Below are 17,757 nucleotides of genomic sequence, written 5' to 3' on the forward strand. Positions count from 1 at the left end.
TTATCATTGCTATGTCCTTGGCCTTGGTTCCCTATTGACAGGGTCACAGGTTGATTCACCTTGCAGCCTGTAAAGAACTGGAGTTGGGGTGTTTTGGGGACTGCAGACACCTCAGCCAACCAGCACCCTCACTCCCAAGTGGCAGAGAATCCCACCTAAAGAGAACTTGTGGGGGAAAGTCCCTAAGACTTCACTGAACATAATTATTAGCAGCAATTAGTCTTTTTTCCTATCTCCCCACCTTGTGGGAGCCCTTTGTCCCCCACACCCAGTTGTACTAATGCTGTTTGTCTAGTTCTCACCACCCCCATAGTCAAATTCCTTCCCAAACTCTGCCCTCCGCAGGCTCGATTCTGGACCCTGAACCCTATTCTCTACCTGCACCTGGTGCCACCTCCATTGATCCCTGCCTACTGCTCCTCACCCTGGACAAACTCAAAAACCATGGCCTCCATAACCGTGGGGGAAAAGTTCACCTCACAAAGCATCAGAGACTGAAAAGAGAACAAGGAGATACCACGTTTGCCCATCAAATTAGCAACGACTAAGGGGAAAAAATCCTAATATAGGCAAGGGTGTAGTTAGTGAGGTGGGACACACACATATACTACTGGCGGGCATAAACATTGATATAATCTTTCTGAAAGTCATTTGATAATATATAATCAAGAATCTTTAAAAGGTTCATATTATTTGACCCAGTAATTCCACTTGCAGGAAATTGTTCTTCTAAAAAGAGCTGACAGGGGCCAGCCCGGTGGTGCAGTGGTTAAGTTCGCACGTTCCGCTTTGGCAGCCCAGGGCTTCGCCGGTTCAGATCCCGGGTGCGGACATGGCACCGCTTGGCAAGCCATGCTGTGGTAAGCGTCCCACATATAAAGTAGAGGAAGATGGGCACAGATGTTAGCTCAGGGCCAGGCTTTCTCAGCAAAAAAGAGGAGGACTGGCAGAGTTAGCTAAGGGCTAATCTTCCTCAAAAAAATAAATAAAAAGAGCTGACAGAAAAATATGCACAAATTTGTCCATCACTGCAATGTTTATCACACAGAAAGGTTGGAAACTTAAAGGTCCAATAGGGGAAATGTTTAAATTATGTCAGACGCATACAATGAAATACAGCTATTAAAAATTGTTCTTGGAGAATCTCTTAATGAGGTGGAAATGTTTACAATGTAAAGTTAGGAGAAAAAATGGATGCAGAAATCTGTACATACATTATGGCCCTAATTATGTGACATATATGCATTGAAATAAACACACCAAAAAGTTTAAAAGTGATTTCTGTGAGTGGTGGAATTATGGGTTATATTTATTTTCTTCTTTATACTTATCTGCATTTAAAAAGTGATCTACAATGCATATCCATTACTTTTATAATCAAGGGAATGGAAAACAAAAAAAGCCTGTAAAAATCTGTAATCGCCTTCACACCCCACCCCTAACAGACTCTTCTGGGTCTTAACCCCAGACTACATTGGTCTTGGAGCCCTTCAGAATTTTGAGGCCATTGGGCTCTCAACAATGAATGATAAAATAAATCTCAAAATTAAAAAACATGTACCAGGTAACCATGTAGAATATCACCTATATTCTGATAAAATGCAAATTTTGACATAGTTTTAAGGGGTAGTATCTTGCATTGGGCCAGGTCTCTTTAGGATTCCCCCTCAATCCAGACCTACCTAGCCAGCCCATAGGTGGCAATCCTGCCCTCCACCCTACCCAGGCAAACCAGTTCACTAGTCCCTTCATACTCCTGCCAAGTCCCATAGTCCCATCTGCAACACACCCTTCACCCTGTAACCCTCTGCTATTTGCAGGCCCTTTGGTATGCTGTCCCTGCTAGGAAGTCTGGCCCAGTTACAGCCAAGCATCAATCTCCTCACCTACACACCAGCAAGAATCTCAGCGGGGCTTCATTGTCTCTGCAGAACAGAGTCTGGGAAATGAAGGAGTGAGTCATTCCCTATGGCTTTTTTCATGTTAAGGGCTTAATGTCGTCTTTGAGCCTCTGGGATCTTCCCTAGCTCTAAACATAGCTTCCTCCCCTCCTAGCCTATTAGCCAGATGGTTCCTTAGACGGCCCTCCCTGAACCCCAGGCCCCCACTGATGATGCACTCAAGTCTCTGAAGAACTGCTTCTCTTCGCTTCAGGCCTGCAGCTTGCTTGAGATGTCAGCCTCTAGGCCAGACGACTTTCTGCAGATAGCACTTGAGGGAGAACACACCCACAGCCTCCAAAAGATCCTTGCTCAGCTTGTCCCAGCAGCCAGCCCCCTGTACCCCCAGTCACCTAGCATCGTTTATAGCACCGTGCAGCTGTATCCATCTGTACTTATTTATAAGTCTTCAATGGGTTTTAGCTAAATCCTTTATGATTCAAGATCTTTTGCTGGCCAGTCCCAATTTTTCTTTCCTGTCCTCATCTCCCAGCCTTCTCCTCCATGCACACCTTTCACTGTAGTCCCAGCCTTCTGTGAGCACACTGTCCTCATGCCTCCAAGCCGTTTCTCATGCTCTTTCCTCTCCCCAAAATGCCTATCCTCCATTTCTCTTGTTGTTCTGCTTCTCTGATGAAAGCCTGTTCATTTTACAATTGCTCCCTCCTCTCTTCTACTATAGTTTATCAGTCTGACAGTTAGATGTGTGTATAATTGTCTTTCCTAGCAGGGCTGGAGGCTAGGTTTTATTTACTTTTTTTTGGAAGATTAGCCCTGAGCTAACATCTGTGCCCATCTTCCTCTATTTTATATGTGGGATGCCTGCCACAGCGTGGCTTCATAAGCAGTGCATAGGTCCATGGCAAACCCCGGGCCCCTGAAGCTGAGCATGAACTTAACCCCTAGGCTACTGGGCCGGCCCCAAGGCTAGGTTTTAAACAGCTCTGAATTCTCCAGCACTAGCACAGTGTTCTTGAATTAAACTGTTTCTTTGTGAATTTATCCCACCTCTTCCTTTGGCCTGGAAGGTCCTGAAGGTAGTTCCTCATTCTTCATGTCCCCCTCACTCCAGCTGCAATAAGGCTTTACCCACAATCCCTACCACTGGGTGTAAGACAGATCCTGAGATATCTCCTTAACTCAGGAAACAGGACCAAATTCATTGGGAAATGGTGATTTTTTTTTCACTCAATATGACTTGGTTATAAGGGCTGTGAACTAGGACACCTGTGCTCTAGCTGATTCTGATACTAACTTGTTTATTAATATGAGGATTGCCTTTCTGTTCATTCACCTCTAAAATGGGAATAGCGCCTATATGCTTTATCTACTACACCAGGACACTGAAGTCAAATGTGATAATAAGTAGAACAGTTACAGGAAAGGCACAAGAGTTGACAACAGGAGGCAGGAGGTCGCTGGCATCAGAATGGTCCATGCATAGTGGTGGGTCTGAGCAATCAGAGACCAGGCAAGGGCCAGGAGTTCCCTTACTCAGCTTAGTAGTGGGAATGGGGAGCCCAGCAAGCTAGGAAACAAGCAGATGCAGCACAGAAGCTTGCGGAGGTGGCAGCTGAAAAAGGAAGCAGCACAAACGTTTTCCCCACGTGTGAAACAAGTGAGTGGTTCCTCTGACAATGCAAGTGCTGCCGTTAGGGAGCTCAGGCACTTGCCTATCTTTTTTGCCCAAGTGTCCTCTCACTGGCTACTTCTGTGGGGGTAGTGAAAGGAAAGATCACCTGGTTTGTCTAACTAAGCTATCTGATCTTGAACAAGTCGCTTAACCCTCAAGTCTCAGTTATCTGGTCTGTAAACTGGGGACAAGAGTACTTACCTTGAAGTTAGCATGAGAATTAACTGATATGAGCCACATCAACTGACTAGCACAGTTCCTGGCAGTCCCTTGCTCTGAATGGTGCAGGCTTCAGCACAGCTCTGGCCTAGTGTAACTTACCAATATTGTGTGTAGGCTAGGGCAGGGCTGGTGAGGTATAATTATTGAAACCTTATAGCTAAGATTTCAAGACAGTCACAATTTCAAAGATACTCTCCTATTTTCCCTTAAGTCAATAGGCACTTGCCACTTTTTCACTGGGAAAACATGATCACCATGGAAGGCCCCTTGTTGGCTGCCCATTTCTCCATCAACCCTGAGACTCTGGGCTCCAGGCCCCAGGCTTCTCAGCCAGATACCCAGATATGCAACTGAAAGGTGGTGGGAAGGAGGAAGATGATCAGCAACGGCTCAGGGTACCTGGTAGGTGGGAGACGTAGGTTTTACCTCCCACTTTCTCAGTCCAGCTGGCCACTGCTGCACACTTCCACTCTAAAAGGAAAGAGCAAGTTAAATCCTTTGAGCTCAGTGGTTCTCTACCTTGCCTGCACATTAGAATCACCTGGGGAAATTTAAAACTCTTCCTGCCTAGACTGCAGTAGGCCAATTAAATCAATATTTTTTAAAAGCTCTCTAGGTAAATTCCAATGTACACCAGAAGTTGAGAACCACTGTTCTAGATCAGGGTTTTTCAAACTTGCCAGATGATGATAATCACATATATTAATTTAAAATACAGTGTCTCAGGCTCTGGAATTAGCACTATTACCATAACTTACTGATTTGAAAACACATTCTTTTAAAAACATATATATTTTAACATCTTTGAAATCAGAGTGATCGTCCCATCAGTGGCATCTAAGACTTGATGTAATACAGAAGCAAGCATCCCAGATGATTCTTACGATTAGACAAGTGTGAGGAAAAACAGTTCCCTAGTACTCCCCAGGGCAGTGCTTCCCAATGTTTAATGACCTTAGAGTTACCTGCAGTCCTGTTAAAATGCAGGTTCTATATCAGAAGGTCCAGGTTAAGGCTCGAGATTCTGTATTTCTAACAAGCTCCCAGGTGATCCGTGCTGGGCCTTGCACCACATTTTGGGTAGCAAAGTTCTAAAGCATCCCCTTCTGAGGAGGCTCCACCAGAGACCCATTTAACTAAATTGAAATAACTGGCATAGAGAAATACGAGCATGTCTGTAAGGCAGTTGCTAGACTGCACTCTCATTTCTCCCCAGGAGGGCAGTGGGATGAGGGCCAGAGGGAGGGCTGCCCTAACCTTTTAGAAGCCAGAGACCAGAGGCCAGTTTCCCAAGGAAGCAGTCTGTTACCTGAGACAGCACAACTCCTACACTAAATTCCAGCAAACTTCACTCACCAAGTGAAATTGGGCCTCAGGTGGCTTTAGTGGGTCGAGGGGAAGCAGCCCCCTTCTCTCACATACCCTTCTTTCTTCCCTCATCCATTCACTAAACCTTGAGGATCTACTAATAAACCACAAGGTCTGAGTTATTAGAAGATGAATCAAATTCAAGATCAGAATCAGATTCCAGGGGGAGGAATTCAGTCTGGGGGAAACCCATTTGTAAAACAAAGTACAGTATGAAGTGACAATGCTAATAACAGAAGGATGCACAGAGATGAGCCAACATAAAGGAACAATGCTAGTAGCTTCCTGGTGCAGTGGCCACTGGAGGAACTGAAGGAAAGATTACTAATCTTCCCAAGAAAGGGCACCACCCCCAAAAAATTGCTTGCCAGGAGCAGCCTGCTAAGATACAGTGTGTTTGATGCCTTGAAGCCCTTGAATCTAAGACTCTATAATCTGGAATTTCAGCGTGGGGAGATCTTCCTACATTTGTGCCTCTAATCTCTAGCTCTAAATTGCAAGTGAATTCAAGGAAGGAAGAGACTTTTAAGGGATCGCCCCTCAAAAGGATGAGGCAGAGATTATCTTATTCCAGAGAGCTCCAGTACCCTCATCCTATCCTCCTGTATGAGAATCCCTAGTTACACAGATCATTCCCCTAGTTACAGAAACACTTGAGTCTTTACCCTTTGTCATACTGAGCTCTTAATTGGCTTGACCCATCACATTGCTAGATATAAAGGTTACAATCCCTAGACTAAGTAGGTCTCCAGCTGGGGTAGGGAGTCACAGCCAAGACAAGCAGGGTACAAGAACCTAGCGTGCTCCCTCACCCAGCCTCCTATAGACTAGCTTTTTAGGAGGACTAAGAAACTGATACTCAATCCCAATTTACTTTTTCCTTATCTTCCATCTCACAGATAGGAAAACCTACAGAAGAATCTTAAGGGCTGGAAGAAGCAGCTGAGAAGGAGACGGCAGAAAGATGGGGAGTGGAGCCAGTGCTGAGGACAAAGAACTGGCCAAGAGGTCCAAGGAGCTAGAAAAGAAGCTGCAGGAGGATGCTGACAAGGAAGCCAAGACCGTCAAGCTGCTATTGCTGGGTGAGCGAGATGAGACAGAGAAGGAGAGGGTACTGCTCCTTCCTGCTTATCCTGGATGGTAGGTGGGTTCTAGCCTACCCCATGGGGAAGGGGGAATGGCAGGTGACTTTTCCTCTCCCCATCTAGTCTCAGGCTAAAGGACCAGGAGCTCTAGGGCAGAGCACAGCCACCTCATCGAGATGCAGAATGCCAAAGCTACTCTGGAATTGTTCTGCTCTTCCTTAACCAGGAATAGTGCAAAGGCCAGGATGGACCCACCCATCTCCAGATCTAGCCAAATCTAACATCTCACAGCTTGCACATACTGTGAATGCTGAGCTTGCAGACATTTACCTAATCTGCAGTCGGAGAACTCTGAGTCAAGGACTCAGAAGAGGACAGTGAACTCAGAAGTCCTACCATATAATCAGTGCCATGTAGTCCCAGGAATAGGTCGATTGGTTCTTCCCAAGTATACTGGTTCCTTCTCCTTGCTTTCAGGAAAAATTTTAGATGTAGGAAGCCCTGAGGGGGTTGGAATGGAGTCTTTATCTACAAAAGTCCTTTCCTAGCTTTCTATTCAGCAGTTGCCTCTAAAGCCCTGCCAGATGGGAGGTTCATCAACTTGATGCGCTCCTAAGCAGATCACAGGTCTGTGCTGAAAACAGAAAAGCACCTCAGTCAGGCAGGCAGAGAAATTGATTATGGCTGTAAATAGAACCAAGACAATAAAGAGTTTGGGACACCTGGCTTAGGAAAAAACCCAAAAGTAGTACAGAGGTGGGCTAGCTGGAGCAGGTGGGGTCTGTGTAGCAGATGACTGGCTGGCTGGGCCGTTTCCAAGCCCATGTGGAGCCTGGGAACTGGAGCTCCAGGCTAAGGCACCTCCTTTTCCCCAGCTGATCTGTGGCTTGGCCCAAAGGACACACTAAAGGAACACACTTCTGTAAGCCAGACCTAGACTCCAAGAAGCCCAGGAGGCTGTTACAGAAGGGGAAAGGGAGAGGGCAAAGCCACAGAGAGATCTTTTAAGCCTAAGCAGCTTTCTTCTACATTCAGGATAAGCAGCTTAGAGGGAGCAAGCATAGGCTAAGTGGGACGGCGTTAAGGCATCAGGGGTAGTACAGACTGGGGGAGAGGGTTGAAGGGTATGTGGGTTTTTGAGGGCGGGAGAGCAGAGTGTGCATGAGGATATCAGAACATTCTAGTCAATATAGGAAACAGCAAGATGGTGAAAAAACAGTGTTTTCAGTGAAGTAATCCAGCTCTCCCCAGTCCTGCCCCAAGATCACTCTCCTGAGTAAAAGTGGGCAGAGAGGAAAAATATGTCAAAGAAATTCCCCTGAATCTATCAGTGGTTCCCAAAGAGGTTTTGCACGTGTGTGTGCATGCGAATACGCATGCACACACACGCACAGACACAGCACATTTAGAAATGTCTGGAGGGGCCGGCGCAGTGATGCAGCGGTTAAGTTCGCAGTTCCGCTTCTCAGCAGCCCGGGGTTCGCGGGTTCGGATCCCAGGTACGGACATGACACAGCTTGGCAAAAAGCCATGCTGTGGTAGGTGTCCCACGTATAAAATAGAGGAAGATGGGCATGGATGTTAGCTCAGGGCCAGTCTTCTTCAGCAAAAAGAGGAAGATTGGCAGTAGTTAGCTCAGGGTTAATCTTCCTAAAAAAAAAAAAAGAAAGAAATGTCTGGAGACATTTTTGGTTGTCACAACCAGAAGAGTAGAGTGCTATTGACACCCTATAATGCATAGGACAGCCCCCCACAAAAAAGAATCATCCAACCCAAAATGTCAACAGTGCAGAGGCTGAGAAACTCTGCTCTAAATTCAGATTGAATAGCCGGAGCTCAAGGTTGGCAGAAACTAAGGACAGCAATCACCCTACGTGTTCTCCCTTAACAAGGTTCCCAAGAAAGCAGTGGCTTGGTCTTCTCACAGGCCATCTACTGGAGGGTTGGGGAGAACTGGTGGAAATCTGAAGCATAAGCATTTCTCCCTGCAGGTGCTGGGGAGTCAGGAAAGAGCACTATCGTCAAACAGATGAAGTGAGTAGGAACAAAACCCCAAAGGACTGAGGTAGGGTGAAGAGGTCAGTAGAGCAAGTGGAGGCACGGAGAATGAAGGGCTCGTTAGCCTTAAGGAACCCAGATATAAAGGCTATAAAGGACCTGATTCCCAATGCCCTTCATCTGCATGCCCCTTGCCCCTCACTCTCCACTTTGGAACAACAGCAGGAATAGAGAGACCAAGTTCTTATGACCCTTTAAATCCTCCCAAATTCCCAATCCCTTAGATCTGGTTACCCAGGTCCAACTAAGGGCCGGATGTCTACTCCTGCAGGATCATTCATCAAGATGGCTATTCGCCAGAAGAATGCCTGGAGTACAAGGCCATCATCTATGGGAATGTGCTGCAGTCTATCCTGGCTATCATCCGGGCCATGTCCACACTGGGCATTGACTATGCTGAACCAAGCTGTGCGGTATGTGGTTAACTGTATGTGGTTAACGGTGGAAGGAAAGGCTAATGAGAAGAAACAGACCAGAGGCCAACAAGCTATGAGGAAACATGGGTTAGAAAAAGTTTTGTGTAACCAAAATCCCACCTACTGAGCTTCAACTCTTCTTAATTCAGTTCTCGAGAAGTATGCAATTCCTACTTTTATAATAAATGTTTACAGAAATCTGCTCTCAGCTTCCTCTGCCTTTTTGTCTTATTTTACCATTTCAATTGCTCCCATTGGGCTCCTTGCCCTGGCCATGGAACTTTTATAAGCTAAATCCCTAGTTCCAGTACTGGCCTTTTCCTAGATTTGAATCATTGAAAGAACAAAGGTGATGGGTTCCTGTCTAGTCTATGGTCAGTCTGGTCTTTAAACTTCTAATCTCCCTGCAGCAGAGGACCCAATTTTGAGGCAGTAAACTTTTGGACTAAGGAAGGAAGATGGAAACACCACAAAGGAAGTGCCTGGGACCTCTGCTATCTGCTAGGCATCACAGGACTGTATATATTGCCACCCTTACATCACAGAAGCACACTCAGAAATTCATCAGTATGTTTCCTTAGACAGACCCTTCACTGGACAGTCTCCACCTTAGGCTTTGGGAGCAATGCAAAAAGCTTGCCTTTCAGTAGTGTTCCCAGAAGCTCCTGGAAAGTCATTACTCCTGTGTAGTTCTCAGCCAGGTTTCTTCCTTACAGGATGATGGGCGACAGCTCAACAACCTGGCTGACTCCATTGAGGAGGGCACCATGCCTCCTGAGCTGGTGGAGGTCATCAGGAAGTTGTGGAAGGATGGTGGGGTGCAAGCCTGCTTCGACAGAGCTGCAGAGTACCAGCTCAATGACTCGGCATCTTAGTAAGACTGACTGGCAAAGGGGTGGGATGAGGCATAAGCAACCTTCTAAGAGAAATCACATCCAGCCTAAAATTTCAGGCACTGAAAGCTGGAGACCCAATGACTGATTTCAGCCTGTAGAGCTGTTTTGTTAGGCTTGAGCAGTGTTTTACTATGCTTTGAATTTAACGCCTTTACATAGGGACATTTGCCACAGTTCCCACCACTCCATCGCTTTACACTGGCTCACCACAGCCTGCAAAGCTGAAGACCCAAAATTCAAGAGAGGTGCTCTGTTTAGCAGCCCTCAGCCCCTGTCCTCTTAATTATGTCACACACATAGCCTCTCCTTTCAGAACCATGAACACTGAGAGCCCTGCAGTTCTGCCACACACTCTCCCATGAGGCTTGTGATTCATGATGGCCCTTCAGGGCTGCATTTTCTCCTGGTAACCCAGACACTACTTAGACCACTAACCAGAAATGAAAGTCTCCTTCACACAGCATCTTATGTCAGGGTGGAAGGCACAGGACACAGAAACTGCTAGGGCAAACCAAAGGAAGTTGGTCAGGGGTTAGAGAGAACCAACATTGCAAAGCTGATTCCAAAAAGATAAGATACACAGAGTTTATCAGTCCTATCTCAAACAGCATGGTATCACAAACGGGCATGAACTTTGGAGTCAAACAGACCTGGGTTTAACCCCTGTTCTGTCACCTAATCTTGTAATAAGGTTATCATTTACTATCCCGGGAGCACACACTCACTCACTAAGGCCCAAGCACTGCTGGGTGCATTACGTACACCATCGCATTTAATCTGCACAATAAGCTTTCAAGGTAGGTAGTCACTTTTTATTAGTCCCATTTATAAATGAAAAACTGAGGTTCAGAGAAGTTAATTAATTCACCCAAAGTCACATAGATAAATGGCAGAGGCTAGATGTGAATCCAGGTCTATTTGACCACAAAGTTGAATGTTTTTTACAATATATCACAAATGCCTCTTGACCCTGGGCAAGTTATTTAACTCTTCTGAATTTTCCTTCATCTTTAAAATGGGATATGAAACCTGAAGGCTTATGAGGTTGTATGAGAATTTAAATGTGAAAATGCCTGGCATACAGGAGGCACTTGTGTTAATTTTTCTTCCCTCTCAGTCATCTCACTTCACATCTGCCTTCCTTTTTTTTTTTTCACTTTTTTATGGTAACTGTCAAACATATACAAAAGTAGAATAATAGAATGAATCACCTGGCTTCAACTATTATCAACTCATGGCCACTCTTGTTTCATTTTACCTCCATTCCCTACTGGATTCTTTTGAAGTAAATCCCAGATATCATATCATTTTGTCCTAAAAGTTTCATTATGTATCTCTAAAATATGACTTTAAAAAAAAGAAATCACAACATAACATAATCATCACACCTAAATATTTACTAATTCCTTAAAGTCATCAAATATCCACGTCAGTGTTCATCAACTTTCCCCAATTACCTCAGATGTTTTTCCACCTTGACTCAGGAATATAAACAAGGTCCATGCATTGTACTGATTAATGTCTCATATGTCTCTAAAGTCTCTTTTAATCTACTCCTGCTTCTTGTTGGAAATTCTGGCACCCATTTAAATCACCAAATCATACTCAAGGGTTTAGAAAACCTGTAGTCAGGTTAAACACAAGGAAAAGTTATCTGACTTGACTTAAAAGGGGCAGAACCCCTGCCTAAAATGGGCTAGTCCCTCAGCCCATCCCACAGTTCCTTTTGTAAGGACATAAGAAGGTTTGAAGGAAAGAATTCCAGATTTAACAATATGCATTCTAGTCCTGGTTCTACCACCAAGTTAGCTGTATGATTTTGGGGTAAGAACATTGACTTTTCTTGGCCTTGGCTGTGGGAAATTTGTCATCAATGGCAATTATTTTTCTAGCTACCTGAACCAATTAGACCGAATTACAGCCCCTGACTACCTCCCTAATGAGCAAGATGTGCTACGATCCAGAGTCAAAACCACAGGCATCATTGAGACCAAGTTTTCTGTCAAAGACTTGAACTTCAGGTGAGTACATAGATCCCTTGGGGGCACCACAGATACACACATGGTTGCCTGGGGGCAGCTCAGATACTAAAAGAGGGCATGGGGATGCTTCTTGGCCCCCACTAAAGCTCAATCTGAATTACTGTTGTACTTCTCCCCTTTTCCTCCCCACTTCCCATCTTACTGCTAACTGGCCCAAAATGGGTAAACACTAAGTGCACGTGGGTCATAAGCCAGGCATACCTATGAGAACAGCTCTTTCTTTCCTCAGGATGTTTGATGTGGGAGGGCAGAGATCAGAGAGAAAGAAGTGGATCCACTGCTTTGAGGGGGTGACTTGCATCATTTTCTGTGCAGCCCTCAGTGCCTATGATATGGTGCTGGTGGAAGATGACGAAGTGGTGAGTGGCCTTTGCACCAAGCAGCTTTGATAGACAGTTCCCCCATGACCCTTCCTCTAGGCTTTGTCTCACTCCAGTGCCTCAACTTGGGTGTTTTCAGCTAACACAGACAGTCTAGCAGTCCTCTAGCAGATCAGTCTCAGGCAAATAATTCTAGAAAAACCTCTTCTGCAGCTTCTAGGTTTAGCACTTTAAAGCTCCAGATTTACTGAGAGTGAGCTTAGTATCACTTGGATATCACAAAGCTCATAAAAGGAACTGAGTATTAAAATGACAAGGGATCATCAACTCAGCAAAGGAGTTATACTGAGTACTCTCCCAGGCTGCCTATGGAAGTAAAGGATAGGAGATGAAAATGATAAAGCAGAAAAAGCATATGATGTGTATCTTTATGCAACACGGTAGAGGGGTTGAACTATTAACCTAACTTGGAAGCCTAAATATGTACTGAGTGTCAAAAGAACTATGGAGAGAGACTAGTAAACCAGGTTTCTCACATGCCATTTAAATTGGCAGCTGGAGGACTACCTGAGGGTGACTCTCTTGAGCTTGTAGTTTTACAAGACAGGAGTTCTGTGGGACAAGTGTCAGCCCAGCCAGTTACCTTCTGAGTTTGAGAAAGAGGATGTCAAAGGGATGGAAAATGCTAATTTCACAGAAGCAACTGCTCCATAAATGGAGACCCAGAGCTTACTGATAGAAGATGAAGCTCCTATCCTCCTGTCCCTTGCTCCAGTTCTTCTCCCTTCTCCTTAGTAATTCAAGTTCACATTAGAGTAACTCTAAGTATCTTCTAGCCAAAATGTCTCACAGGGACATTCATTTTCTAAGATCTCTTATATCTTTAACCCTGAAGTCTACAAGGTCTTAAAGGGTTTTCCAGGAGTATTAGCAATGAGAAAAGGCTACAAATTAGATTTGTTTTCTTTCTTTATTAGATGAAAAAATTGAGCCCTAGTCAGCTAATAGCATACTTTGAGACCCTAAAAGGCCTGCTCCCTAAAAACAGGCTGCTCTGGGGCACTGGGCAACCTCTGGACCCTGCAGTTATATAGCACCTCTTCTCACTCGCTCCAAGTGGCAATCAGAGAAGGAAATATAGCAGAAGTGCTTGTGATGTGGCATTGGGAAATTCTCTAGCCCTCGCCATGGGGCCAAAGAATCCCTATTACATTCCTGCCAAAACTGAGATCTGGGAGTCTGTAACAGAAGCCTATCAAATCATCCTGGAGATGCAAATGGGCACATGCTTTCTTGGGCCCAGTTTCAACCCTGTATCAGCGGCACTTACAGATGTCAAAGTCCTTAGTTCTGCCCTGGCTGCCAAAGATACGCATAACATTTACTGTACAACTATATGCCAGCCACTATCAAGGACACTATACATACATGATCTCATTTAACTTTCATAATAGCCCTGTGAGATAGGGAAACTGAGACTCAGAAAAGCTCAATAACTTCCCCCAAGTCACACAGCTATCATAGAAAGAGGATTAGAAGGAAGCCAGATCTCCTTGGCTCTACTCTACTGCACTAAAGAGAGAGAAGCTGTTCCCTGTCTTTCCTTTTACATTTGGAGTACTAGCCTCTCCACAGGGAATAAAAACAGGAAGTAGACAGATACCCCATAAGCCCAATCTGCTATCTCTGATGGTGTTTCTTCTTACTAGAATCGTATGCATGAATCCTTGCACCTGTTCAACAGCATATGCAACCACAAGTTCTTTGCAGCTACTTCCATTGTCCTCTTTCTCAACAAGAAGGACCTCTTTGAGGAAAAAATCAAGAAAGTCCATCTCAGCATTTGCTTTCCAGAATATGACGGTAAGTGTCCAGGGCTGGAAACAATGGTAATGCTTTCTTGGTAATGACTGGTGATTGCCCTATTTCCTATACAAGGAGACATACAGGAACTTGTCTTTAAGGAGTACTAAGTGTAACTCCTTTGCTTTCCTGAGTTGATGATCCCCTATCCCTTCGATACTCAGTTCCTCTTATGAGCTTTGTGATGTCCAAGTGATTCTTGGATGTCTGATCTGAGAAACCTGGGCATTCAGTTATAGGTTTAAATGCAGATATCTCTGGAATAGAACAGACGCTACATGCAGGAGAGCCACTGACTGTTCTAATGATACCTACTAGAAACCAAGGGCGGGGACATAGAGACATCTTTCTCCTCAATTTCTTTTTTCTTTTTTTTTTTTTTAAAGATTTTATTTTTCCTTTTTCTCCCCAAAGACCCCCAGTATATAGTTGTGTATTTTTAGTTGTGGGTCCTTCCAGTTGTGGCATGTGGGACGCCACCCCAGCATGGCTTGATGAGCGGTGCCATGTCTGCGCCCAGGATCTGAACCGGAGAAACCCTGGGCTGCCAAAGCAGAGCGCGCAAACTTAACCACTCGGCCACAGGGCCGGCCCCTCGCCTCAATTTCTTTGCTCAACTCAAGTGAGAAGCACTGGAGTGCAATAGAGGTGAGGACTTTCCCTCCAAAAATAGGCCCCCAAAGGCAGCTAACACAATACTTTGAGTATCAAGTCAGTCACCTAAAGAGTAAGTGAGCAACTAAGAAGGGTTCATTTATCTCACTTCTTCACTATTTTTCCGGAAAACTAGGGAACAACTCTTATGAGGATGCAGGGAACTATATCAAGAGTCAGTTCCTTGACCTCAACATGAGAAAAGATGTCAAAGAAATCTACAGCCACATGACCTGTGCTACAGACACGCAGAACGTCAAATTTGTATTTGACGCAGTTACAGATATTATCATCAAAGAAAACCTCAAGGACTGTGGACTCTTCTAATCCTCACCATTCCTCAAGTATACATTCTATACACAGGCTTGGAATCTGGGTAATTTCAAGCAGAAAATTATAGGTCAATATACCACGACATGAAGAACGAATTCATTCTCCCTTGGAGATGGAGTATGCATGATTGCCACTGTGGCTCATACGTTCTTTTCAAAATGGGATAGTTAGTGCAGTTTAACGAGCACTGGCCAGGGGTCAGAAGACCCAGGTTCCAGTACTGGTTCTGCTACTTACTATAATAATGTCAATATTTCATTTCTCTGAGCCTTGAGTCCCTCATCTATAAAATGAAGGTAACTTCCCTACTACTTCACAGTTATTCTGATGATCACAAACATAACTAAAGGGAAGGCATGTAAAAGCTGTGTGGTTAGAGTCACAGAAAGAAATCCTATATAAAAGCTGCCATTTATGAAATTCAACACCATGCTTTTAGATGAACTATCCCAAGCAAAACAGTTAATTTTCCCTACAGTCTGCAAAAAACAATTAAAAACAAAACCTCAATAAACCTACCACCCCTTTTTATTAACAGACCTCTATGTGCCTTAGCTCAGAGACCTGGATCACCAGATAGAATATGTGATTTGTTAGTTTCTAAGGCACAAATCCAAAAATGATCATCTTTATTAAGCACAGATTATCACTCTCTTCCCCAAGCTACCAAAAAGACTGAGTTTCCTTTATCTCTGTAAGTATCTGTTTCTCAGCTCTACGAGACACTTTCTGAATAAGCTTGAGGACATCAACACACTCTCGCTGGGAGCATTAATGATTTTATTGCTACCACTTCTCTATCACAGAATCTAGAATAAGTGAGCAATCCTAAAATTCTCATTTCAACTGCTACACATTTCAGGAGAACAAAAAGGCAGCTGATCTTGCTTTAGTCACTGAAAATCTTTGCAGTTGGGTCCATGTGATGCCTGTCTGAAAACAACATCTCCCCAAACAGGCCAACAAGTAAATTATTCCTTTGGACTCCTTTGAGTGGAAATGAAGCTTGCATTTATCTTGACAGGAGGTGGTGAAGTCAAGAACAGCTTTAGCATTTACAACTACTAGTGAGGAAAGCTCTTGGCATCCAAGATTTAGTATATAAAAGAAAGTGTCAATTAAAATGAAAATCTGCTCCTTGCCAGAAACACACATTCACACTTAGGCTGCTACTAGCAATATTGATACTACAGAGCCATATGAGCTTGAAATACACTGAAGAATAAATTTGCAGCTGTTAAAATTGGATTCATTTAATAGTCTTTCTGACTCCCTGAAAAGAAACCGACTTGGGAAAATTACCAGAGAAATAAGGGAAACTACTCTGCTTACTGCCGATTAAAAGACAAGCCAAAGAAAAAACCTGGGCAAGACTTCTTGCATCCAAGAGCTCTTCAGGGACTATTCTAAACGGCATGCTCCAACCATCACTAACCTGTTTGCTTTAATTAAATATACAGTGGTTCTGAGTCTTTTTTCGTATTATAGATCCCTCTGGCAGTTTGATGAAACCTATGGACCTCTTCTCAGGTTATTTAAAAATGCATAAAGTAAAATTCAGAGAATTACAAAGGAAAGCAACATACTAAATACACTTCTATCTTTGAAGCTCTGAAGTCCCAGGTTAAGAATCTTCGCTACAGCTATGATCTTGTCTATTAAGGCCTCAAATTTATCCCATTTATCCCATATTCAAACAGAGCAGCCCCACCTCCCCCCAGCCATACCAGACTGTTTGCTTCTTTTATTAACTTTTCCTTGATCTTTGCCTCTAGGCAGGAATTGGCAGTGGGCCAAAAGATAAAAGGCTAGCCCAGAATCCTTGGTTAGTGATGTTCATACAGAACCTGCCCTATGGTACTAGTGTGAAAACAGAGCCAGTGGGACAGGTCTTCTGGTGTAACAATCTCTAGCAGAATAAAACAGGGTTGTATTTTAGTTCTTTTCTTTTTCTCTGGTAGACAGTCCAACTTTTAACTGATTTATAAACAAATTCACACAAAGTACCTTGTATGAACATTCTGCAAAATGTTTATTTTGGAGGCTGGATAGGGAAATAGCAAAGCTTAAAGTAATGTGATCTACAGCTGCTTTACTGAGGTTAGGATCTGGTTATTCACCTTAAAATGTTTCAAGCTAAAACTCTTCTGGCGAGTCAACATAGAATAAAACTCTGGAGCCTCTGTCATCCATTCACCTGTACCTTAGAACAAAGTCAAATAATCTTCCGAAACTCTTAGCCAACACTGGGCTCTCCTCTGAGTAAAGGTAAAAGGACTTTACCTCAAATGGTCAGGATAAGCTTCCCCAAAAGACATTAATCCTTACCCCAGCTTAACTGTCTGTCAGGCCCAAGATGGTTCTCAAAGCCTACACCATTAGGGGTAGAGACAAAGCGTGCTACTTTTACACAACTGGCATATTTTTATCCCATGGACATTGTGATTGTGTGCATCAAAAGTTCTCTTTGCATAAAATAGCTGCTAGAAAGCTTAAAACCAAAATTAAGCCACACATTCATTCTGCTTTGTCTTCTGTTGCTTCACTTCAAATTTATACTATACTGCTGAATTTTATAAGTCATCAAAAATCCTTTTTTGTAACAAGGTAGGTCAGAAACAAATATTCAACCCTATTTTCATGAACTGCAATCTTAATTCTTAGAATGATAAAGCTGGAAGAAACTTAAAAATATTCCATGCCCATCACTAGCAATTTATAGATTAGACTAGGCCCAGGGAGGTGGAGAGTCTTCATCAAAATCATACTGCTAGGAAGTAGCAGAACCAGAACTCCAAAACAGGTCTTCCGAAACCAAGCCAGTGGTCTTTCTATGTGCACCATGCTACCAACAGCCCACCATACACTATAAAGCCAAAGTCAATTTTCTCATTCTCCTAAGCTCCTCTTACTCCCAACCAAAGTCT

The 17,757-nt window shown here is 43.8% G+C and overlaps 1 protein-coding gene across 1 annotated transcript; it reads left to right on the forward strand.

The window, feature by feature from the left end:
- Positions 1 to 4,577: 4,577 nt before the first annotated feature.
- Positions 4,578 to 16,296, forward strand: GNAT2 (G protein subunit alpha transducin 2). The gene is made up of 8 exons (XM_008523440.2): positions 4,578 to 6,245; positions 8,240 to 8,282; positions 8,578 to 8,719; positions 9,439 to 9,596; positions 11,511 to 11,639; positions 11,890 to 12,019; positions 13,690 to 13,843; positions 14,634 to 16,296. The coding sequence occupies exons 1-8, from the start codon at positions 6,128 to 6,130 to the stop codon at positions 14,822 to 14,824; spliced, it is 1,065 nt and encodes a 354-aa protein (XP_008521662.1). The 5' UTR covers positions 4,578 to 6,127; the 3' UTR covers positions 14,825 to 16,296.
- The last annotated feature ends 1,461 nt before the right edge of the window (positions 16,297 to 17,757 follow it).

The sequence above is a fragment of the Equus przewalskii genome, unplaced genomic scaffold, assembly GCF_037783145.1.
Source record: "Equus przewalskii isolate Varuska unplaced genomic scaffold, EquPr2 ChrUn-13, whole genome shotgun sequence".
NCBI classification, from domain to species: Eukaryota; Metazoa; Chordata; class Mammalia; order Perissodactyla; family Equidae; genus Equus; species Equus przewalskii.

Coding starts and splice junctions, on each gene's coding strand:
- GNAT2 (XM_008523440.2), top strand. CDS start 6,128: ATGGGGAGTGGAGCCAGTGCTGAGGACAAAGAACTGGCCAAGAGGTCC. Junction 8,720..9,438: donor ATGCTGAACCAAGCTGTGCG/GTATGTGGTTAA, acceptor TCTTCCTTACAG/GATGATGGGCGACAGCTCAA. Junction 11,640..11,889: donor GTCAAAGACTTGAACTTCAG/GTGAGTACATAG, acceptor TTCTTTCCTCAG/GATGTTTGATGTGGGAGGGC.